Raw genomic sequence first — 25,275 nt, 5'->3', positions numbered from 1 at the left:
AACACAGCAGCAACGCAGAAAAGAGATGGAACAATAATAGTGATTAAAGTTAACATGCATTATTACCTAGCTGCTTTTCTTTCTTCTTTTTTCAATTTTCTTTAAGGATCTATGCCATTCATTAATACTTTGGGCACTAAGTTTCGTTCTTGACCCTTAGTTTGTAGCAGAACTTCATAACCTCCATTTTCTTTAAGTTTTTCGTTCGGTGCATGTAGGAATAAAGAATCTTCAACAAGCTATAATGAAGTACAAAAATGGAAATGATTTTCTAATTCACCTTTGATTTGATCTTTACTTTTGTGCCCTAACCTCTGACTTTTCTTTTTCTTTTCTTTTTGTTTTTTGATTTTGGCAATCACTTTTTTCTTCTTTATTTGAGCTCTAATCAAAGCTTCCTTTTCTTGGTTTCTCTTATAGCTAATTCACGTGGGTTGGAGAAGAGATAAGAGAGAGAACGAGTTCGGTCACTTTGCTTTGATTCAGAGGAGAATGAGCTGCTTCTTTTTATCTTAAATAGTGATTTACAACTATTTTTTAGGCTATCAATGAATAGAACGAGCTGAATGCTTTTAGTCATGGGCTTGATCCATTATTGGGCCTTACTTGTTGCTCTTTTATTTGAATTTGGCATCAAACAAGCTATTTACACAACTTTGGACTTTTGCCCCAATGTTATAATGTTTGATCATCAAATTATTGTTATAGTTTCTTCAAACTCATGACAAACACTATAAAATGAATAGTAAATAAAAGAAATAAGAAGAGTTTAATGAACTTTCCTTTGATGATTCAATCTTCAAGTTGAACTACCCCTTTCTTTCATTCTGTTGGCTCTCTCTGAATGTGAGCTTTTTCTCAACCTGTGATTGTCATTTAAGCAGCAATTTTCATGTTGAAAAATATACTCACAAATAATGTTAAACACCCAAGATTAAGAAATAACTTTACAAGCAATCTTACGTACCAATCAAAGCAAATGGACCAGCTTGATAAATCATTTTTCAGAAAATTTTATATAAGCTATCAATCTTCAACAAACAGCCATAAATCAATTTGAACAATCAAAGCTGCAAGCAATTTAAACAATTGTGAACAGAATTAACTGCAACACCAATTAATCAGCACCAATAATTCACCAATAATTTATTACTACTACTAAAAACAACAACACCAACAATTTATTTTTTCATACTCACTCTCCCTTTTGTTATTAAGGAGGTGTAGTATTTTCTTCACAAAAGTTTGTTAGGCACCAAAAAGTATATCAGTTCAAAGTTAAATGTATATAAGTTACTATTATAGTCATCTTTAAAACTAAAGAGTATTAAAGTATCATAGTATAAGCATTAGAAAAAATAGTTCGCATAATCGGCAGCAGAGACAATTGACTTAGACATCAGATCCCTCATCCTCGATTTTTAAGATTTTTTTTTCTTCTTGATTAGACAACATTTAGTCATCTTTCAAGGATTCAATGTTCTTTAAAAGTACTTCAACTCGGCTTTGAGATTTTCTCAAAGAATTCTCATTTTGAATAGCTAGTTTCCTAATTTGTTGGCTCGAGTTGATCATGTGCTTGGTCAGATTTACAAATTCTTCTAAGACATCTTTCACAATGCCATTGACCAAGTACTTGTTGGATGAAGATGTACCAGTAGCTGATGGAGGAAGGATGCTTTCATAATCTTCTTCTTCCATAACCATGTCTTTAGCAGCCTTAGTCCATTTTTCCTTAGTTTGTTTGACTATACCACCACCTTTAAGATATGAAATTCTATTCTCATGGGTCTCATTATACAAATCAACACCAAATTACTCAAAGAAACAAGTAAAAAATTTGCCAATGGTAATGAAATATTTTTATCACTGCAGTTGCAATCATACATATGATGCATCATCAGATATGCAAATAAAATTTCTGCTCTGTCGATAATGGCATAGAGAATCAAGGTGTCGCAAAGAGTAACCCTTTGATAGAAACCGCTTTGTGGCAAGAGAATATGGGTAATGATACGATGCAACTGGGTTTTAGCAGGACCTAAAGTTCGGTGGTTCGGGGTGACACCATCCATGAGTGAAATATTCTTACTATGTTGGCCAAAACATCCTTGTGTGAAATGTCCAAATCATTGTCCCACTTACTAGTGAGTAAGCATTGACACCAAAATCATAGTAATCTAGGGCTTCACCAATGGATTCTTTGTTCAAATGAATTTTGCGGTCCTTAACATACGAGTGAACAGTTTTTTTCATGGTAGTATATATTGGCATGAAATTCTCGAACTAAATTGGGGTAAACTGATTTCAAATAGCAAAAAAAAAAATTTCAATTCAAGTAAATAATGTTATCAACAAAGTTTATCCCCTTTTTAACCAGAGCATTTAAACCAGCCAAATAAGTTAAGCACAAAGGACGGTTAGAAACTATAGCTCTATGAAATTCAAAATGCATGCTAAAAGAGAATAGAAGAGGATCAAAATGAGAGTGTGGAAGGTTACCGAAATGAGATTTGAACCCAACAGAATTAGGGTTTCAGCTTCTTTTATAGACTTAAGAAAGGGTCTACGGTTATCTTTGGTTGTTCGACTCGAGAGTGCAGAACGTCCTTAAGGACGAGATGAAGAACGTGGAGGAGGAAACATGGGTGGTTTTTCCTCGTTCATGGGTTTCTTCCCTTTTACGGCATTAACCCTAGATGTCCCAGTCTCTGGTGGTGCCGTTGATGGACGACAAAAGGTTGTCGTCGTCCTAGCCATGGTTTTTGTAACGGGAGAAGAGTGTGATGAAAAATGGGAGTGAATGTGGATATGTGTATATGCTTGAACTTTAGGCGGAGAATTTCTAGGAGTATGGTAGACACTAGAGCCTCTTTTGTAGCCACTTTCTTTTTCATCTTTATGAATGTTTAGTGAAAGCAGTTATGAGGATGATGAAAGTTGGACGAGGAAGATGAGTGATTTTCAAAGAGTAGTTGCTATAAATGCTTAAGTTTTGAAAACACAAAATAATATTTTAAAGAATGAAAAAGTGTCTCAAAATAAATAATTTTAAAAGACATACAAGCAAGCAGTGGAAATGACAAGTAAAAAATTTTTTGAAAAATTGAACTTGATTTGACTTGGTGAAAAATCTAAAAGTAAATAATTTGAATTTATAATAAAAAAATTTAATAAGGACCACTTTGTAGAATATAACTTCTCCTTTTGGGCCCAATGGTAGATTTAAGGAAACATAATGAACCACGACAAAGAAATTCAGCTTTGACCCATATTAATAAGAAGTAACAATATCCATCATTGATCAAAGAAACCTAGAAGGATTCATCATCTGTCCAATTTTGTCTCTTGTTGACATGAGAGACAAAAACAAACAGAGAATTTTATCATCAAATTAATTCAAGAATTCAGTATAGACAATACCTAAGGCAATTCTTAACTTACAAAATCTATCTTCAGACAGTGATTTTGTAAATATATCAGCAAGTTGATTATCAGATTTTACAAATTAAATTTCAATGGTTTCTTTTTACACATGTTCTCTAATAGAGTGGGATCTTACTTCAATGTGCTTGGTTCTAGAGTGCAGAACAAAATTTTTAGAAATATTTATTGCACTCGTATTATCACACGTCAAGAAAATACTATTGACTTATACTTTGTAATCTGCAAGTTGGATTTTAAGCGACAATAATTGTGAACAACAAGAGGATGCGGCTATGTATTCAGCCTCGGTTGTAGACAAGGCTACAGCGGCTTGCTTCTTGCCGGACCATACATTGAGTGATTATCTAAGAAAGCAATAAATTCCTGAAGTGCTCCTTTGATCAACTCGATTATTAACAAAATATATATTGTAGTAACCCACTATACAAAACTCATCAGATTTAGGATACCAAAAACCAAAATCAGAAGTTCTATTTATATATCTAATGATTCTTTTGACGGTTAAAAGATGAAATTCTTTTGGGTGTGATTGGAATCTAGAGAAAATTCCAACACTTTGAACTATGTCTGGTCTAGAGGATATGAGATACATGAGAGATCTGATCATTTCGCTATACCTTTTTCATCTACCTCTTTGCCATTTTCATCCATTTCACGTTTAGACTTTGAATGAATTGGTGTGCTCATTGATTTGGAATCTTCTAAACCAATTTTCTTAACCAACTCTTTGGCATATTTACCTTGGTGCACAAAAATGCCACTAGGAGTTTGTTTGATTTGGAATCCAAGGAAGAATGTGAATTCTCCCATCATATTTATATCAAACTCACTGGTCATTAATGCACTAAAATCAGCACACAAATTTTCATCAGCCGAACCAAATACAATATCATCCACATAAACTTGAACTAGAATAAAATAATCATTAGATTCTTTAATAGAAAGAGTTGTATCTGTGGTGTCTCTTTGAAAACTATTTTTCAATAAGAAAGAGCTAAGTCTCTTATATTAAGTTTTAGGAGCTTGTCTCAAATAATAAAAAGTTTTTGAAAGTTTAAAAACATGGTTTAAAAATTTCTATTTTCAAAATCAGGAGGTTGCGCCACGTATACCTATCTATCAATAATACCATTTAAATAAGCACATTCGACATCTATTTGAAGTAGTTGGAACCCTTTGTGTGCGGCATAAACAAGTAACAATCTTATTGCTTTCATTTTTGCAACTGGAGCCAACGACTCGTCAAAGTCAATTCCCTCTTCTTAATCATACCCTTGAACTACTAGTTTTGCTTTGTTTCTTGCAATGCTACCATCTTCACCCATCTTGTTTTGGAAAAATTATTTTATTCCCGTCACCTTTTTCCATTGAAACTTAGCACCGATGTCCAAACTTTATTTTTCTCAAATTGAATGAAATCTTCTTTCATTGCTTTGACCCATGATGGATTTTCAAGGGCTTCCTCCACATCTTATGATTCGATTTGAGAAATAAAGGCACGATCATTTTGTTCTATCCACCTTATATTTGAAAATCTTGTGGTGACTCCTTGTGATGAATCTCTGATTATAAATTATTGTAGATAGTTCTTCAAGAACTTTCATTTTCTGAGTTCGGGTGATGTGAGAGTAGATCTGGTCTGATTTGGTTCAAGATGGTTTTATAAGTGGTAAAGTCTTTAAAGATGATCTAAATTATGTATTATACGTTGTTATAGGTGTTTACAAAACATCAATGACATTTTGTCTTTATATAATTAAAAAAGTTTTTTCTTACAAAATGTCAGTGACGTTTTGTACTATCATCATAGCAATGTAAAATATTAAAATGATCAACTATTATCGTATTTCATATTGAAATTATCCATATCTAAAAAATTTAACCACAAATTTTTCTACGAATATATTTTATTTGTTGGTTGAGTCACTATTCTAAATATGTAATCCTCCAAAAATTTGTGTGCTGCATATCAAAATTTTTGTGCTATGTATTAAAATTTTTATTCAGTACACTAAAATTTATATGTTATGCATATTTCATTGGTTGGGTATTAATGTTTTGAGTAAATGGTATTTCAAAAATTTGTGTTATATACTAACATTTGTGTACTATATACTAAAATTTATCTGTTATTTTTATAATATTTATTGGAGAAGAAGATGAAGATGACAATAATGATAATAAAAACAAGTACGGAAGAAAAAAAATTAAATAACAACAACATCAAAAAGAAGAAGACAACGGTGTCGACGACGATAATGACGTTGAAAAAAAATACGTAAAAAAAAAATAATGACGACGACAATAATAATAAAAGAAAAAAAGAGGAAAAAAAAAAGAAAAAAAAAAAGAAAAAAAATATACAGACTTGATTAAAAAATTGGTTAAGAAAATACACGCTTAGTATTTCTTATTAGCTAATAGTTAATGATGAAATAGTGGTTGATTTCTTACTTTTCTATTTTTTTAAATATTCTCTGTATTTTTTATTTTTTACAGGCTGTGTTTTTATTTTATATTTTTGGGTAATGAATATTGAATACTCTATTCTGGGTTTTTATTTTTTGGTCAGTTATTGTGGGTTTGATATTTTCATTTTCTTTTAATATATTAATATCTTCCAATTTATTTTTTGGTCAGGTAAAAATTTCCATCTTTGACGCCCAAGCCGGGCTTGTTTTCTTTTTTATTGCTCTTGGGCCTATTCTTGGTTGGGCCTCACCTCATGTTCTCCTTTAGTGAATTACTACAACTTGAGCGCACATCACATCCGCGACGAAAAAAATAATCTGAATTTAAAAAAACGGAATTGACTGACCAAAAAAAAAAAAAACGGAATTGAAAATGAAATGCAAGCGGCAGAACAACGTGGTGGTACTGGCCGCTAACTGCTTCTGTGTGGAGTCTGGTTTATCATCTCTAAAACCCTACTCATTTGTGACCCCACTACAGTTACTTCAAACTTGTGAGCTATGGCGATGAAAACCGTTGAAGAATCTCACGTTGGCATCTCCTGTTACATATCCAACCTTCCTGGCTTCCGTGGTGTCCTAAAGCAAAGGTCCTCTCTATTCCCTTCTCTGCATTCCAATTTCCAACCAATGTTCTTTTTTCTTTTTTAATTTCTTGTATTGCATTTCGATTTCATCTTTATATTTGTTCCAAACTCCACTGAAAAGCTCCAACAGTGTTATCTAATCTGCATGTAAAAAAAAAAGCTTTGATTGTAAGGCGTGCTGAATCATAAGAAATTCTTTGTTCAGGAAAGCTTTATTTGGTGTTGTGGTCTTTCATTTACGTGGAAATCAGTGAAAATGCATGCATGATAATATATAAACAATTTATGATGCTAACATGATCGAATTTGTCTATTGTGTTTTCATGTTTGTTTTAAATTGATCCAGATATTCTGATTTCATTGTTAATGAAGTCGACAGAGATGGACAAGTTGTTCACTTGTCTTCACTTGATGCCCCTCCTGAGGAGGAACAAAGGGTATTTTGATCTGTGCTTATGGATGGTTTGATTTTCAATCTTGTTAGTTTCTGATGTTTTATTTCCATTTCAGAGTGTTCAAGAAACTGGAACAAACACATCAGAGTCTGATACAACAACAGTTACCAGTTATGCTGCTTTACTTGATTCTTTTAAATCTCTTGCTGGGGATTCCGATGCAGGCTGTTTGGAAGAATTTCTTAATCAAATTAATACGGGAGATGACAAAAGTGTAGCTCCTCTTGTCCTTTCTCCGGATTCAAACAAATCTCATAGAACGGTTAGTATGGACTTTGCCATTTTCTTGTTCTGTGGGGTACACTTGGATACACATGAAAAGGTGACTTTGCAACTGCAAGCACCTGGATGTTGAGTCATACTATAGGGACTGGGGTGTCTCAACTGCAACAGATTAAAGGTTTTATAGGAGATTATATTGTTTAAGGTTTAGGGTTTAAGAAACATAGTAGAAACTGAATCATTTGGATGTGCAGGTCATTTGTCAAAGCCATTGTAATGTGCTTTTGAATTAAGGAGCATGAGACCTGTTTAAACCTAGCATGTTAGCAAACTTATAAAGTTAGTATTTCAGTCTGTAATTTTTTTCGCTAATCATCGTGTATTTTATTCTTCTCAAATCTTTCAGGCAGTGCATAAGTTCTTTAAGGGAAACTTCAAGTTCCTTGTTACCGACACTGTTGATGGACCAGATGCTTCATCAAAATGCATCCGTGTGAGATTGAATTCCGGTGGGCCAAACAACAACGGTAGAAACTCCAAGAAGCGCAAAGAAAGAGGTGATAAACCTTTTGACAGCAGAGGTTCAAAAAGTTGGCCAGAAAATGTTGAGAAGTTCCTTAGGTGAATTTTCTCAGGCATTTTGTTTTGTAAAATGCAATACTAACTGTCTTTCCTGTTATTTCTTTTTATATCACCTCTGAGAACTTTTCTACATTAAAATCTTAACTCTTCTTCCGCAGAATATATGTTACCTTGGGTAATGGGATGGGATATCTAGGGCATAATATATTTTACAAGACTATTGGCCTCATTATGTTCTACTCTATGTAGACATTATGATAAACTGATAGCATCCCTGTTTCTACTAAGTTGCTCATTGTTGTAACTTAATGTTTCTTTCAATTTAATTTCCAGGTTTCATCTTTATAAGGAGAACAAAGACACACAAGAGGCCCTTGGAGTGATTGGAAAGATGCTTGGCATCCAGGTGTGTGTTCTTCCTTGTGAAACTTTTATTGGATTAGGATTTCAAGTTGTTTTCTGTGATATCATATCTTTTTTCTGTTAATTAACGAGCATTTCATCGTGTCATTGATTTGTTACTTTCCAATCTGCCACTTGTATAGAAGGTTTGGTTGTTGGTGTTATGAATTATATGATTAACATATTTATGATTGGTTATGACTGCATTTTGCATCACTTTCTATTTCCTGCCTATAGGTCCAGGAACTAGGTATATTGTTATTCTCTATAGCTGTAAAAATGTTTGCATGTGTCTGTATGTTACACGTGCACAATGCAAATTTTTGTTGAGATTTTTGCACTTTTTCCTTTTAAACTGACTGGCATTTGAACTGACAGTCAAGATCATTTGGTTTTGCGGGTACAAAGGATAAACGTGCTGTCTCAACCCAAAGGGTATAATCTCTTTTCACATTAGTTCTGATTTTGTACTTAACATTCATTCTTTTTATGCCAGCTGCTGTAGTTAATATTACTGCTCATTTAGAGATTGATACTAAAGTGGTTTACTTCTTCTTGTGTTTCTAGGTTACTGTTTATAAGCAGCTGGCAAGTAGGGTAGCTTCTCTTAATGAGAGGTTATTTGGTATTAAAGTGGGTGACTTCTGGTAAGGTGATTGATTGACTTTTGAGTTCTTGATCTTTCTTGCTATAATTTTTTGACAAATGATGAAACTTTTAATTTACTATGTTCAGTTATGTTAATGAAGGACTTGTTTTGGGCCAGCTCTCAGGGAACCGATTTACAATCACATTGAGGTGAGGGCGTTTCTATTCATGAAATACTTTTTCTCTGTTAAACTAGTATCTGTTGAAGTATTGACATATGTTCTCAGAGGTGTGGTTGCAGATTCTGAAGATACCATAAAAGCATCTGCAGATGCCTTAGGAAGGCATGGCTTCATTAACTACTTTGGTCTACAAGTACTCCCCCTACCCTTTACCTTTCTCTCCCCATCTTTGTGTGTCTTTCGTCATCATGTTCTGAAATTTAAGAATAGGGGCAAATGAGGATCAAGCTCTAAAGTCTAGATCACTTATAGAGACTCAAATACGATGTCGGCTAGAGACATATGAATGATTTTATTCTAAAGTCTAGATCACTTATAGAGACTCAAATACGATGTCGGCTAGAGACATATGAATGTTTTATTCTAATAGCTTTTACATGTTGGTATTTTGCATATATAACATACACTTCTAAAGTTATCTCTACCCTATGTTATGTAAGTCTATATTTTATAATGTGAACTTGTGAAGTAGTTTTGTTAGGCCATGGTGTTGGCTGTTTGCCAAAGACATAAACGGCTTTTAAACTTGTTGAAAATGTATGCCAACTTAAAGTAATAACACTGTTTTTTACTCTGTATTATTCAACTTGTTGTCTTTTTTGCGTTTGCTTTATTAAACTATTTATTTTTATGTGGATATTCTCAGCGTTTCGGAAGTGGTTCTGTGCCAACTCACCTTATTGGTGCTGCCTTATTTCGAGGGGAATGGGAACTAGCTGTTGACATGATCCTTGATCCAAGAGATGGAGATATCCTTTTTCATGGTTTCTATAATATATAATCAATGATGTTTGTCTTGATTTACTTCTTATAGATTGTTACTTAATGTCATTAGTTGATTGCCTTTGTTTTTGATAACTTTGTTAATTAAATACAAAAGGAAGCTATAGCCAAGGCACGCAAGTACTATAAAGATAGCAAGGATATTGAAGGGACACTTAGGCAGTTGCCTCGATATTTGGTTGCTGAAAGGGCTGTGGTAAGCTTCAAATAAATATTTCCTGATAAGTTTCTATTAGCACAATCATCAGTAATATGTTGTGCTTCACAGTTCATAAATTGAATGTGGATGCGAAGCTAATTTTTTAACCCTGTACTTTTTCACACATGATGTTATAACTAATTGTCCAATTTGTTGCGAATCTACTGCAGCTGCAAAACTTAAAAAAGTCTCCTGGAAATTACGTGCAGGCATTGAAAGCTATTCCAAGGACTCTTAGAATGATGTAAGATATGATTATCTGAGTATCTTGATATCTTGATGTGTATTGTGTGGCTAAATCAGTGCTACACTGTCATTGCTAATATTTTTTCTTCTAAATGTACTTATATATGTTATATGTTATACATAATACCAAAGTGCATTTCTGTATATTCCAGTCATCTATGGTTATATAATATTACAGATATCGTTTCTTTGGACACTGCAAAGTAGTCATAGATTTCAGTTGTTTCTTATGACCAGAATAAAAAATGACTTATTTCACATTTTTCATTCTCTCTTTTTCAATACCTGACTCTAAATTTAACATAATTTATTGGGAAATTTTGGGACGCATTATTCGTTTGTGCACTTGGGCTCACTTTGCTTTGCTTTCAGAGAAGTCATAATAAAAATGTTCAACTGAGCTTTATTTTTTCCCTTTTTTGGGAATAAAATTATCAAAATCAAACATGCACAAAGTATCATTGCCACATTACAGAGTACATGCTTGTGTTAGTGTTTATGCTATGCGAGCAATCGAGCATTAGTTTTCTCTTTTGTAATAGAAATGAAGTTATGATAAGCACAAAGTTTCTGTTGTGATGATTTGGAATTTTATCTTTCATAGTTTATCCCAAGCCTACATATATTCAAATAGAAATTCTTTCTGAAGCTTTTACTGGGTGCTATTGTCTATCTGATGATGTTGTCTTCCATATTATATTCATGTACAAAGACAAGTGTGATAGAAGAATACTGATAAAACCTATCATTTCATTTTCAAGTTATCAATCAGCCCAATGTAATAGGTGCATCTCTGCTTATTTGTTAGGTATGTACATAGTTACCAAAGCTTTTTATGGAACCATGCAGCTAGTACAAGGGTGCAAAAATATGGTAAGTTGTGTTAATAGTATTATAGATATATGTTGCTTACCTTGCTGGCAATTTAGCTCCTACTTTTTCATCTCTACGTCATAACTCGTGATTCAATGGCATCCGATCCTTATGTTGAAGTCAAAATAATTATTTAATAAGTTGATGTTGAATGTGATTCTACTGTGTGCCAGGAACTGAACAAGTTGTATTAGGAGATTTGGTATATTGTAAAGAAAATCCTACTGGAAAAGTTACAGGGATTGTTGGACCTGAATGTGATGATGACTGCGGGGATAGATATGATTCGAATATTGAAGAGGAAGTCTCTGAAGATACTCAAGAAGAAAGCAATAATTATGTGAAGGTTATTCTCTATTTTTACCTAATTTACCGAGCTCTTTTAGTATTCAATTTAAATAATGCTTTAGAGGTATGTCCTCTGGTGGTTATGGACAACTTATGGTACATCATTAATTTCTCTCATCTGTTTAAACATAGTAGTTCACATACAATATGTATTTTTTTGGATACATGGCAGGTTGTGACTGCTGAAGACCTTAATTTAGGATGTTATACAATTGAGGATGTCATACTTCCTATGCCCGGGTAAGCATTGACAAACGATCTTCTTAACCAGTTTTCAGTTTGCTCGTATCTTACCTGTTATTTATTATGGGGATTGAGTCTTAGATTTCTGCATTGATGGTCTTGCAGTTCTCGAGTAATTTATCCAACAAATGATGTGGCAAAAGTTTATCATGATTTGGCAGATAAAGTATGTATCAAATTGATCTTGTATACTTCTTCCCCGCACCCATGTAGCTAGATATTTCTTTGCTGTTTCATGGATGGTTATTTGGTTATTTTATTTCCTAGTTGATCGCCTGCTCTCTTTTATTGGTCAGGATCGAATCAGCTTGACGGAATGTGTGCATAATGTGAAGTAAAATTATACTACCCAAACTCAAATCTCACTGTATTATTTACTCCTGCAGATTCTCTTAATCTTGTTTTTTCCTGCTTGTTATTAGGGAATTTTCAATAACTAATGTGACTGGAAGTTACAGAAGGGTTTTTCAGAAACCAATTAATTTCGAATGGTGTGTACCTAACTGCTCCACTTGATTGTGTTTGTGTAGACTTTACTCATTTCGTTTTTGGCATGTGATTCCCTTTATCCCTTATTGGACATTGTGGACATTGACTTTGATTGTATGCCACTGCAGGGAACTACTAAAATATGCTGATAGTACTAAGCCATTGGTAGAGACAGATTTAGACAAGATCATCAAGTCTAAACCTGTGAACGGTGTCAGACCAGTGGGTGCATCGGATGCAAAAAAGGAAGATAATACGAGAGAATTAGAGAACTCAAATGATGGTGCAAACATTGAGGCTGATGATGACGAGATTGAAGGTGAGGAAGTGATATTACCACAAGATGAATCTGTCTCTGGCACCAACTCTCAAGATTTCCAAACTGCTCTGAAAATGAGTTTTACTCTCCCTACTTCATGCTATGCAACAATGGCCATAAGAGAACTGCTGAAGACTTCAACATCTGTAAGCATTCCATTCGAAAATTCCTATATCTATTAATTCGATTCCTCAAATATATATTAGAACAAACTTCTGTCAATTATGTCTGTATAAAACCCTTTCTTTTTCATATTTTTTCAGGTTGCATATCACAAGACACTTAACCAGTAAGAAGGTGGAAATTTTGTTTTAAGTATCATTTGTTAGATGTTAGGAATACTCCATGTGTCATACTATATCGGTATCTCGCAACAGGCAGAGCAGAATCCCCTCACAAGTACACTTCTTGTGTTGTTTGACAACAGAAAAATCAACACTTGGACCATTTCTGTTGAAAATTTGAAACGAATCTATGTATGTGTAATGTTCCATGGTTTCAGTGTACTGGGTTTAAGTGTTTTAACACATTGTGCACGCTCTGCAGTTCCATTCTAGCAAAAACGTACCATCCCTGGTTTCGTGTTGTGTGTATTTAGCTACAACTTACAGATCCGTATACTTTTCTATGATAAGTGTGCGTGCGTGCACGCCTACGTGCAGTTTGGGGAATGTGGCAATCAGATAGCAAGTTCTTCAAGGAAGTGGAAATATGGTCTCTACTTGAGCAGAGGAACCTTCTTTAAGGGATTGTTTGCGAGTTAGGATGTTGAAGACGAGGGAATGGAAGGGTTTTTAATGTATAAATTCAAAATGTAACCACTAAAAAGATGAAGAAGATCAAGAGCTATGAGCGGAGGCTGTACCATACATTGTATCCCTTTGGTAGCATGCAATAATTCTTATTCTTGAGTAATTGGCCCCATCCTCTGAATGTTTTCACATGCCCTGCCATTTGTGTTCAAGTTTATTACACAATCCACAGAACCTACTGAAACCAGTCCCAATCAAAATTAATACACATTTTCCTTTCATTTTTTTCATCTTTATCCCTCATCCCATCGCTATCATGGTTTTGCTGCCTTCTTGCGTCTTCTTCGGTTCTTAATTACACACGTCATCTTTAACACATCATTCATTTGTTATAATCAACGTGCCACTCAGTAAGTTAATCTTAGATGAGAAAATAATCACAGGTTGCATTGTAGGAGTGAGAAACGTAGCTGAAGCCTAATTTTCTTTGTAAGTGATGATAAAAAGATGAATATGAATTTATTATGTTTTAACAGAATTAATAGGTTTGCAGATATGGTTGTTATATAATTAAGAAATTAATAACTAGGGTGAATGCAGATATTTATGGTGACGAAACACGTACGTAGCAGTTTGGATAATATTCGTGCTGCTAAGTGGTGTACCTGGTGTGGCGAATTTGTAAGGTCCTCCGAAGATTACACATTTGACTCATTGTTCTCTTGTCTCTGCAATCTCTTTATCTAGATTTTAATTTTCACCCCCCATCATAATCCAATATTCGTGTTCTTGCTGATTTGATTAGACATGCCAGGTGCTCTTTTCACCTTAGCCATTTAGTTTCTTCTTTCTTTTGCATTTATGTTCATTGTCGGTTTCAATATCACAATCTTTCTAGTTTCTAGTTTCTACATTGACACAGTTGAGTTAATTAGGTCCATTTGCATAGAGTTTCCTTCTGGAAATGAATCTTCTCTAGTTCTTTTAACACTTGAGAGAATAAAGTGTGATTTCTCACCTTTAATTCTATAAGTGAGACCAAAAATAAATAAAAGAGAAAAAGTAATAAATGGTTAAATTAAACACTGAAAACCATCTAATTTTTTTTCGCTAGAGAGGATCCACTCCCGTTTCCTGCCATATCAATGCGCCTGAATGCTGCTAATTAAGTGCTAACAACTCAACACTTAGATTTTTTTGGGAAAAAAACCCCTCCTTGTATATAAAATGTTAGACAATTACTTTATCATTATTGAACTTGGGTGTAGTAAGTCTCATTTTAATATCAAGCTTTCATTGTTATACTAATTAGTAGAGTTGAATATTAGTAAATATTCACTTTTTGAAGTACAACCAACACAATTCCATTACTATATCCCCTGCATAACATTTGTTTAGAATTACAATTTTATAATATGAATTTAATTTTAATATATTATATTTTATATTACTATGAAATGAGATTTATATGTTTAAATAATTTTTTAAATAGTAAATTTAAAAAGTAATTATTTTTATCGATACCGCAATATAAATTTAGTTGTTTGTATAAAACTTTTTTACACTTATTTAAAAATACAATAATTTATGTGAAATTTTTTAATATAAAACAAATAAAAATTTGTGCAACAAAAATATTTATTTTTATATGGTGCTCTTGTACACATTCTTTTTATAGTATAAAAACTATATTTTTATATTTATATTTTTTATCTATTATTTTTAATTCTAAAAATAAAAATAATTCATATGACATTGTTTGTATATGTATATAAAACTGTTCCCCTACGGTACTAATAAACTGGATAAGAAGGTGTTATTAGAGATTTAAAAACTGGATGCCGGCAATCATGGAGCTTTGTAGAATTGTAGGTACTGCATACACTGTAGACGACGAATCATACCGTAGAGTACTGAGTACATGTACAGTACAGTTACGAGTGACAAGACACGAGATGCATATGGCGCAATGTTTATGTTGGGGGAGGGCCCCACGTTGTCTTTTAGTATAAGAAGGCTGACTGGCTGAGGCTCCACTTGGAGGGGACCCACTGTGACAGAAGACAGAGGCATTCATTCACTCATATTTCATTTCGTTGTCATGTTTTCAGAATTTCATATCATAACGCATCAATTCAAGATCACATGTGTTGGCTGCTCCTCCTGCCTCTTGCGTCTCCCACTGTGTCACTCACTCACCTCAAACCAAACTCCAAGCCTCCACTAATAAATTCTCTTTTAATAAACAAAGTTTTTCTGGAATTAAGATTCTTTAAAATAAAAAAATCAATAAAAATGAAACACATAATTTAAAAAATATAAATTTAAAATTATTTTATCAATTTTTTTTCATTTTATAAAATATACATTTCCTTTATAATTTTTAGATTTTAAAATATTACATTTTATCAGTTTTTATTTTTATTTTAATGCTTATAATTTCTAAAAGCTTTTGAAAGAAAAATTAAAAATGGTGAAAAACGACAAATTCTTTGGAAATAGAAAATAATAGAAAAACAAAACAACTATGTTAATGTTATGTATGTGTACCGCAAATTCAATTATTTATATAAAATATTAAAAATTAATAAATTAATTAAGTAATTCATATATTCATATATAATAATTAATTTTATATGTATATATTATTTTTAAAAATAAATAACTGAAGGCTAAATATTCTAGCTTTTTATTTTTACTCTTAATTTGTATTTGACAGGCATAAAAAATAAATTGATGTTCTTAATTTTTTCAAATAATATTATCAAGTATATTATTTATAAGAACAACTATATTTTATATTTATTACGAAATTATTATTTAAAAAATAATATGATTAGATAATTCTATAAAATATTTATATAATTAGTACATCAAAATTAAATTTAATAAAAATTATATTTTATTTTATAATATTACTTAAAAAAGTTGAGAAATTTGTGGTATAAAAATATGAAAGAATTTTAGGTGTATAAAAGTAGGGTGTAGCAGATGGAGGGATTGCACGTGGTGAGGATGTACGATAAGGGAAGTGTGGTATGTGCATGTGAAGATTCCCTTCCTTAAATGGATGGAGCCCACAGTCTGCATGGATTCACGTGTCCTGCCATGGGCATAGCCGTTAATTGCAGCATCATCACCGTCAGCTACTGCCATACCCCACACCCTCACATACTCAAATGCCATCATATGTTTCCCTTTCAACTCCAATCTCTCTTCCTCTGACCACCTCCCTGCCCCACACCCCTCCTCAATCATATAATATCAAATTTATTTAATATAATTTATAATTATATAACAATTTTGTAATAATAGATAAATGAACTAAATATATTAACTAATATGACAATTTTGATGTATTCATCTTTCTAACCTAAAATTGTATTTTCAATGATTTCAAAGTATGCAGATAAATTAGTTTTTTTTTTTTACATGAATTTATTTATATTTTTAAATTATCAGTTATTTTATTTATTTAATTTTTATATATTATATTTATTTGAAATATAAATTAAATATTCAATTTTAATGTATTGTTGCCTATGTATATTATTATATAAAATCGTCAATCTTATTAACTACTTAGGATTCTAAAATTACAAAGAGAAACAAACTTAGATGGTGGAATATAAAAAAAGATATCAAATAAACAATAATAGTACAATCATCAAATTATTGAAATAGCATATTTAACTAGAATTTGATACTAAGCTTTCTAGCTAGATTTGCTTGATGGGAGATGTAATGATATAAGATCAAGAAAAAAAAATGCCTTTGGATGTTGTCTGAAAAAGAAAAGGCTTGAATGAGTTTCCAACGAGTGCGAGAGAGAAATAACAAGTTTAACATGCCACGAAAAGAGGCTAATTTTTTTTATTATATATGGGTGATTTTAATTTAAAATACAAAAATATTTGATATTTTAGTATTTTATATTGTTATGATAGTAATATAAAAAATTATTAATATTTTGTAATAAAAATATTTTTTAATTATAAAATAATAAAACATAGTTGACGTTTTATAAAGACTCACAACAATTAATTTAGGTTATTCTAAAAAAAATTACTTCTAATAATCTAATATTAAAAAAAATTTCACAAAAAGATGTGTCAAAACTTACATATAATTAAAATTAAAAAAATATTAAATATATATTAAAATTAATTATTAATAATTTATAAATAAATATATATATAATCTATTTTATTTTAATATATGTTTTAATAATTAATTTTAATATATACTTAATATGATAAATAAGTGCATAAAATCCTCATCAATAATAAATTAAAGAGTTATATTACATGTATACTAAAATTAGCTACTAAAATTAGCCACCAGTATAAAATACATGCTAAAATATAAATACACGTTGAAAATAAATTAAATCACACATGTATTTATACACAAATACATTAATAACTGATTTTAATGTATAAATAGCATTCCTCTAAATATTGAATTATTTTTTCATTGAAAGGTGATTGGATTGATTTGTCCAAGTTACAAAACATTTATCTTTTTCGATATAAATATATATTAAAAATTAATTAAATAATATAAATATATAATAATTAATTTTTATGTGCACTTAATATATTTTATATTTTATTATTTAAAATAAAAGAAAAGAGGTATTATTTGAATTGGAGGGGTTGGGTTTTGTTGTAAAAAGGGTGTTGGGGGGCTATCTGTTTTTCCCTTGCATGAAAGGACAAATAATTCCCTTGACAAAAGCGAGAGAGAAGGAAAGGGAAAAAGAAAGAAAAGGTTAGTGTATGTATGTCTTGGCATAGTTGGTTGCTTGCTTAGCCTGTAGCATCAATTTGCTGATTTACAGCGAAAGAAAGAAAGAAAGAAAGAAAGAAAGAAAGAAAGAAAGAACAAGAGAAGTAACACAAGTTTAGAGATAACACACAAAACATGTTCGATGGATTGCCATCATCATCAGAACACTTCCACCAATTCATAACACCAAGGACCACTACTTCTACTACTCTTCCTCTTCCTCATCATCATCATCATCATCATCATCATCACTTATCACCATCATCATCATCATCATCTTCGTCCTTCTCCCCACTACTCCATCATCATGCTTCTCTAACCCCCATCAACACCAACACCTTCTTACCATTTGACCCTTATAACCCTCATCATCATCAACAACAACAACAACCAAATGCCACGTTTTCTTCAGTACTCAATAACAATAACTTGTTCCACACTAGTGCTACTGATGAAAGACTTCAAACACAGGTATTACCAAACGACTTGATTGATTCTTCCTGGAGCAACGATGAAGTTGTTGCACTCTTGAGGATCAGATCAACCATGGACACTACTTGGTTCCCTCAACTCACTTATTGGGACCATGTCTCTAGGTATTATGCTTCTCTTCTTCTTCTTCCTCTTACACCATATTATATTATTAAATTTTAATTTAAACTTGAACTAACACACCTGGATAATTATTTTACATGATCATCATCATAGAATCTAGCTAGGAAAGTAGAATTTGTGTATTCATGAATGTGGTAAAGTAGAGACAATAACACACACGTGCACATTCTCATCAACTTTAGCATCTCACACACACACTACTGAGTACTGACACATACACACGCGTGCAAACACAAACTTCGAGAGAGAGAGAGAGAGAGAGAAAGAGGGTTCACTGGTTCAGCGTCTCAGCATATGTACGTGCAGTGCTAGCTGATGCAAAGAGATGATTTTTTTTTTTTTTAATTAGGAACCACATACATTTGCCTATTACATGTTCGACACAATGCCGCAGTGCAAATCAAAATAAATGCTTATATGCTTAATATATTAATTTTTTTTTTCTGGATTTGTATGTTAATGAGTGAATGAATGATGTGTTCAGAAAGCTAGGAGAGCTTGGATTCAAGAAGAGTGGTGACAAGTGCAAGGAAAAATTCGAAGACGAGACAAGATATTTCAACAACTACGCCAAGAACAATAGTTACCGATTTCTTAATGAGCTTGAAGAGTTCTATCAAGGTGATAATCATAATGAAAACCCTATGGTAGATAACCAAGATCATGTTGTGACTGAAAAGACTCAAGAGTTTGAACACCCAATGAATGCCGGAGGAGGCGATATAGAAGAAGTAGAAGAAGAAGAAGAAGAAGAAGAAGAGGAGGACGAGGAGAGTTCAAGAGATGGCAAATCAGTGAAAGAACAATGTGAAGAAGACAATGAGAGTGAGAAGAAGATGAAGATGAAGAGGAAGAGGAAGAGGCGTTGCAGGTTTGAGATGTTGAAGGGTTTCTGTGAGAGCATTGTGAACAACATGATGGCTCAACAAGAAGAGATACATAACAAGCTCATTGAAGACATGCTGAGAAGAGATGAAGAGAAGCTTCAAAGAGAGGAAGCATGGAAGAAGCAAGAGACTGAAAGGATGAACAAGGAGCTTCAGATTATGGCCCAAGAACAAGCCATTGCAGGTGATAGGCAAGCTTCCATCATTGAATTCTTGAAGAAATATGCAGCAACAAACCCTAACAATAATGAACCAACACCTTCTTCTTCAAAACTGATTATTCCATCAAGTCATCAAGTTCAAAACAGTTCCGGATTTTGTTCAATTCCACCATTATCAGCAGAAAACCCTAGCTCTATGAGTGACACATTATTACAACAAGTACATTCTTCTTCCACCCATTCATCTCCAGCTTCCCACAACAACACTACTAGTTCTTCCTCCCTCAACCGCCACGATAACTATCACTCAAATTTGCTTGTTAAGCCGTTAGTAACAGATCAGAAGGAGAATAATGTTGGGAGAAGATGGCCAAGAGATGAAGTTTTGGCTCTCATAAACCTTAGATGTGAGAGCATTAAGATGAATAATAATGCTGAAGAGAGGGAAAGTGGGAACAATAATAAGATTCCTCTATGGGAAAGAATCTCACAAGGGATGTCAGATTTGGGATACAAGAGAAGTGCAAAGAGGTGCAAAGAGAAATGGGAGAACATAAACAAGTACTTCAGAAAAACCAAGGATGTTAATAAGAAAAGGTCCATTGATTCAAGGACTTGTCCCTACTTCCATCAACTCAAGAGTCTCTATGATGAAGGAAAGCTTGTTCATCAACCGGAGACGACCACGCCGGAAAACCATTCCGGGCAACTGCTTCCTCCTTCTGATCATGTGGGGTCTGGTGGCGGTTTCAGTGATGATCATGAGAAAACTTTGATACAAGAGCCACCATTGAATTTTGGTTAGTTTTGATTCATTTATTGCCGAAATTTTCCATGATCAGCTGAGGTAATAATTATTAGTACCATTCCTTCTGTGTCTTACTGTTTTGCTTTATTTTCTTTTTGATTTTGGTGGTAGTGGTGGTGGTGGAAGGGCCTTAATAATTTTCTATATCTATATTACTATATATAGCATAAATTTAATGTATTCCAAATACATATATATTCAGCAAATTATTTGGTAATTAAGAGCACCGACAGATTGATATCCGATCCATGCATGGTGATGAGTAATAGACGTTTTTATTCCATTTCATTATATTCCGAATGAATTTAGATTACGAAAAAATTGATAAAATAATAAAATAAAAAACTAATTATTATTGAATTTATAATTTTTATTATATGTGAATTATATTATGTTAATTTAAGAATGATTCATTTTTATTTTATTAATTTTTTTATTTTAGAAAAGTTTGATTTATAAAGAATTAATTTTAAAAGTGCATATATAAGAATAGATATTCATGTTATAAGGACCAAGTAAATCAAGTTCTTCTAAAATAAGAGTTGATAAAGTAATAAAATAAGAATTAGTTAATTTTAATGCTGATATTATTGTTTTACTAATTTTTTATTTAAAAAAATTTAATTTCACAAAAAGAATACAATGTCTTTCTAATTAGTAATCACTATTAGAACGTTGAGTTTATTGGTGTCATTTTTTTTTTGAAAAAAAAAAATCCGATCCTATCTCGGTGTCTCTCAACTGAGCGTGATATTAAATTCAAACAAATTGATGAATAATATATTGGATGGCCAAATTAAGAGCCTTATATTTTGGCATTTATATGTGATCGAATTTGTAAAGAAAACACTAACAAAAGTACAAATAATTCAGTGGTCTGTAGTATGAGCATTAGGTTACACTCCGAACAATGCAAAAGCGAAAAACCGAAAACTAAAGATTCGCAAGGACTATGACAAGACGTTTAAATAATTGACAAGGCGTTATAAATTTAAACTTCTATGCCACCAATATTGGAAGAAAAAAGAAAAAAATATTCCAAAACATGTCATTAAATAATGCAGAAAAGCACGGTAATTTGCAGATGAGAGCGTGTGAGCTGTTGGAGAGTCAGAGATTTGTATTCAATATCGGACAATACTAACATATATATGATGAGATTTACATATCTGATCATGTATTTTATTTTTTTTTGTATTTTCTATATAATTTTAATCTGCATGAGACTAGACACTTTTGATATTAACAAATTGTTGTTCCGCCTCAAGACTATAATCTGAAAAATATTTAGGAACTTTTATTTTTCGGTATCTGAATTTAGCCATTTTTTTCTATTTGGTAGCCGGCTCACAGCATAACTCTGTCTTGTTTGATATTCGAATTTGTCTTTCTTTGGGTTAGAGGAGGTATATACGTTGACTCTTTAAGAACGGTGATGGTAGACACTTACAAAAGTACTCTAATACTCAAGTCAAAAAGAGTATGAGATGAGATATGTGATATTTAGACTAAATAGCGTATCTTTGACGTGTTGGGTGCTTTGTATTTATTAAATTTTTTTTTTTTGAAGTAAAGATCTCAACACAATAAGATGGAACAACACAATACAAACAAAATAAACAGAAACCAAAATCAATCTATAGTCATCTCTGACATTGCCATCAACAACCATTAGTATCAACTCTATTATTCCACTCATGAACGACCTATGATAGAGTATGGATAGTGTCCTTTGGTGCGCGAAACTTAACTTCGCACAACTGAACCAGCAAGTGCGCTGGGTCGTCCAAGTAATACCTGGGGTGAGTTAGGGTCGATCCCACGAGGATTGTCGGCTTGGATCAAACAGTGGTTATCTTGTAAATCTTAGTTAAGTGGATAGAAAAGTTGTTTAGTTGTTTAAGCGCATAAAAGTAAAATAAAGATAACGTTACTCAGTAGTTGTGAATTCAATGATAAGAAGGTGGTTAAGGTTTCGGAGATGCTTTGTTCTTCTAGATCAATCCTTTCTTACTGTCTACTCCAACTGTGAATGATTTCTTTTATAGCAGGCTGTATGTGATCAATGTCGGTTGAGAGGTTGCCAATCTTCCTCTAGGCTGAACACCAGGTTTAGTGCGCATCTATCTAGTCTGAATGAGGGTGAAGCTCTTGCAGTTCATCCCCTTGGTGATCCTACTCAAAACGCCACAGACAAGGTCGAATCTTTCGGATCAGAGAATGCTGCGCCTTGGTTCTAGCCTTTACCACAAAGACCCTAATCTCCCCATACCTCGGCTGAACTGATGTCTCGAGAAGTCCCCAACGAAGTCGTGGATTAGCCGTCTAAGAGATGTATCCTCAAACTAGTGGTTCAGTAATATCCGATGAAAGACGCTCACTGAACTCTTGTAGAATAGAGATAATTTGTGATGGTTCAACTCATTCATAAGGTTGAAGAACGAAGATACATCTTAGGAGAGAATCAAAAACTCAGTAGAGCTCCTAACCTTAACCTAGGAGGTTTAGTGGCTCATACTGTACAATGAAACTAAAAAATATGAAATAATGTTCTATGATGGTCGAAGATCCTAAAACAAGGGTATATATACTAATCTAATAACTAAGGATTATAGAAATATGATAGGCTTAGGCTTGTAGTGCGAAAATCCACTTTCGGAGCCCACTTTGTGAGTGTTTGGGATAAGCTAAGGGTGTCTCCACGTACTAGTAGGCTCCTTGGGCGTTGAACGCCTGCTTGGGATACCTTTTTGGGCGTTGGACGTCAGCTGCTCCCTTTTGGGTGTCCAATGCCAGAAAAGGGGTAGATGGCTGGCGTTGAACGCCAGTTTTGGGCCTTCATATCCAAAGACAAGTATAAACTATTACATATTGTTGGAAAGCCCTTGATGTTATCTTTCCATATACATTGAGAATGCTCCATTTGGATATTCCTAGGTCCAGAAATGTTTGCTTGAGTGCACGGAGGTCAGATACTGATAGCATCTGCTATGCTTTCCTTATCTCTGAATCAGACTTTGTCAAAACTCTCAGATTTCAGCCAGAAAATATCTAAAATCACCATAAAACACAACAACTCATAGTAGAATAAAAAAATGTGAATTTTATACTAAAACTTATGAAAATATAATAAAACTTAAATAAAATATAACAAAAACTATATGAAAATGATGTCAAAAAGCGTATAAAATATCCGCTCGTCATTCTTCTAATATGAAGCTTGTGCAAGAAGTGGGTGATGTTGGAATAGGTTGGCAAATGCAAGTATACGTTGTTTGTTGTGTTTTTAGTTTGTTCATACTGAGTTATGTGTATGTCGATTGGTAGCTTTGTGTTGGTATAAGTAATTGGAGCTCAGCTGATGTCAATGGGTCAGACCCAAAAACTGAAGCATTTGAGAGATTCGTTTGACAAGGCAAGTATGGAACAACTGATGAAGGAAAACTGAGTAAGGAGAAATTGGAGATGGAAACAAGGGTTGTAGAGCTATTTATAGAGAAGAAAAGCTTGGAGACAAAAAAAGAGAAGTATGGCTTTGAAATGTTTGCTGTGGGGTTCAATAAAGCATCTGAACAGACTAAGTTTATTGCTCCATCTGTAGACTTTGCTATGATGGATCTTTGCAAGGTGGTGATGGGGGGCAGTTGGTGGATGATGATGCTGAGTAAGAGGGTGAAGATGAAAATGTTGATGCACCCTAATATAGAGTTTGATATATTCTAAATTGTGTTTTGAAAAGATCGTGTTTTGCTTATATTAGTTTGGTAGCTTTGATATGATTGTGGTTAGTATTTGAATAATGTTAATTTTGTTGTGGTTTTCTGTATGAACATAGTTTGGTGTGTTTGATTATAGCTATGTATGCTATTGTTTTGAAATTGGTATTTTTCTTGATAAAGTTTAATAATGTATAGGAAAGAATAGTTTCTGTGTAGTTGCAAATTTGTTTTATCTTTATTAGTTTATTGTTGGAATTTTGGAAAATAATAAATCAGAAGGAGTGTTTCCTTATTGATCAGTTCAGGAAAGAATCAATAAGGACTAGTAGGCAATGATTGCAAAATATAGAGTTATATTGATGATAGTTTACATAGTTGAAAGATGGGGGGTGTGCCTCATTAAAACCTATCCAGCAAAACTCAACTTAGGGACAAAATCTGGTAGTAGGAAAAAGAGTGCATCATCTTGTCCCGACATATAGTTCTAGCTGTAGTATAGTTTTAAAGACGAAATATTTCATGTACTAGGAAAATCGTTGCCTTGTAAAGTTTGTAGTTTGTATGCTCCTCGTCCAATGACCTTGGATATTCGGAAGAGGCCTTCCCAATTGATGATGAATATATTTTGGTGGAGACAAGAATCTCTCCCAAAACACACAGATCTAACCGGCAAGGGTCGCATCAAGTAATAAAAACTCACGGGAGTGAGGTCGATCCCACAGGGATTGATGGATCAAGCAACTTTAGTGGGTGATTAGTTTAGTCAAGCTAACATTGAGTGAATTGTGTGAAAAGTGACCGACAGAAAGTAAATTGCGAGAATTAAAAATGCAGAAGCTAAATTTGACAGAAACTTAAATGGGCGGAAGCTTAAATGACAAGAAATGTAAATTGCAGTGAATGTAAAGGGGAGTGGGTGCTGGAAACTAAAGAAGGAAGTAATTCAAGCAACTGAAAATTTAAATTGCAGGAAGAATAAAGGAGTTGGGGTGCTGGGAATTAAAACTAAACAAGAGAATTCAAAGTGCAATCAAACAGAGAATTAA

The 25,275-nt window shown here is 32.9% G+C and overlaps 2 protein-coding genes across 2 annotated transcripts; both read left to right on the top strand.

Annotated features, from left to right (window-relative positions):
* Window positions 1-6,298: 6,298 nt before the first annotated feature.
* On the top strand, window positions 6,299-12,997 carry LOC130936583 (multisubstrate pseudouridine synthase 7). Its single transcript, XM_057866677.1, has 20 exons — window positions 6,299-6,508; window positions 6,852-6,942; window positions 7,016-7,222; window positions 7,589-7,803; window positions 8,098-8,170; window positions 8,545-8,601; window positions 8,734-8,813; window positions 8,902-8,964; window positions 9,042-9,129; window positions 9,643-9,746; window positions 9,873-9,975; window positions 10,149-10,222; window positions 11,033-11,097; window positions 11,271-11,443; window positions 11,618-11,685; window positions 11,794-11,854; window positions 11,985-12,022; window positions 12,111-12,179; window positions 12,306-12,642; window positions 12,760-12,997. Exons 1-20 carry the CDS (start codon window positions 6,420-6,422, stop codon window positions 12,787-12,789), a joined length of 2,085 nt encoding a protein of 694 aa, XP_057722660.1. The 5' UTR covers window positions 6,299-6,419; the 3' UTR covers window positions 12,790-12,997.
* A 4,975-nt stretch (window positions 12,998-17,972) lies between these two features.
* LOC130936786 (trihelix transcription factor GTL2-like) lies at window positions 17,973-20,631 on the top strand. Its single transcript, XM_057866936.1, has 2 exons — window positions 17,973-18,635; window positions 19,139-20,631. The coding sequence occupies exons 1-2, from the start codon at window positions 18,175-18,177 to the stop codon at window positions 20,505-20,507; spliced, it is 1,830 nt and encodes a 609-aa protein (XP_057722919.1). The 5' UTR covers window positions 17,973-18,174; the 3' UTR covers window positions 20,508-20,631.
* Window positions 20,632-25,275: the final 4,644 nt, after the last annotated feature.

This window comes from Arachis stenosperma, chromosome 6 (assembly GCF_014773155.1).
Source record: "Arachis stenosperma cultivar V10309 chromosome 6, arast.V10309.gnm1.PFL2, whole genome shotgun sequence".
Classification (NCBI taxonomy): domain Eukaryota; kingdom Viridiplantae; phylum Streptophyta; class Magnoliopsida; order Fabales; family Fabaceae; genus Arachis; species Arachis stenosperma.
Note: the sequence above shows the minus strand (reverse complement) of the source record. Positions and strands in the feature narration are given on the sequence as shown.

Coding starts and splice junctions, on each gene's coding strand:
- LOC130936583 (XM_057866677.1), top strand. CDS start 6,420: ATGGCGATGAAAACCGTTGAAGAATCTCACGTTGGCATCTCCTGTTAC. Junction 7,804..8,097: donor AATGTTGAGAAGTTCCTTAG/GTGAATTTTCTC, acceptor TTTAATTTCCAG/GTTTCATCTTTATAAGGAGA. Junction 11,444..11,617: donor AAAGCAATAATTATGTGAAG/GTTATTCTCTAT, acceptor GATACATGGCAG/GTTGTGACTGCTGAAGACCT.
- LOC130936786 (XM_057866936.1), top strand. CDS start 18,175: ATGTTCGATGGATTGCCATCATCATCAGAACACTTCCACCAATTCATA. Junction 18,636..19,138: donor TATTGGGACCATGTCTCTAG/GTATTATGCTTC, acceptor TGATGTGTTCAG/AAAGCTAGGAGAGCTTGGAT.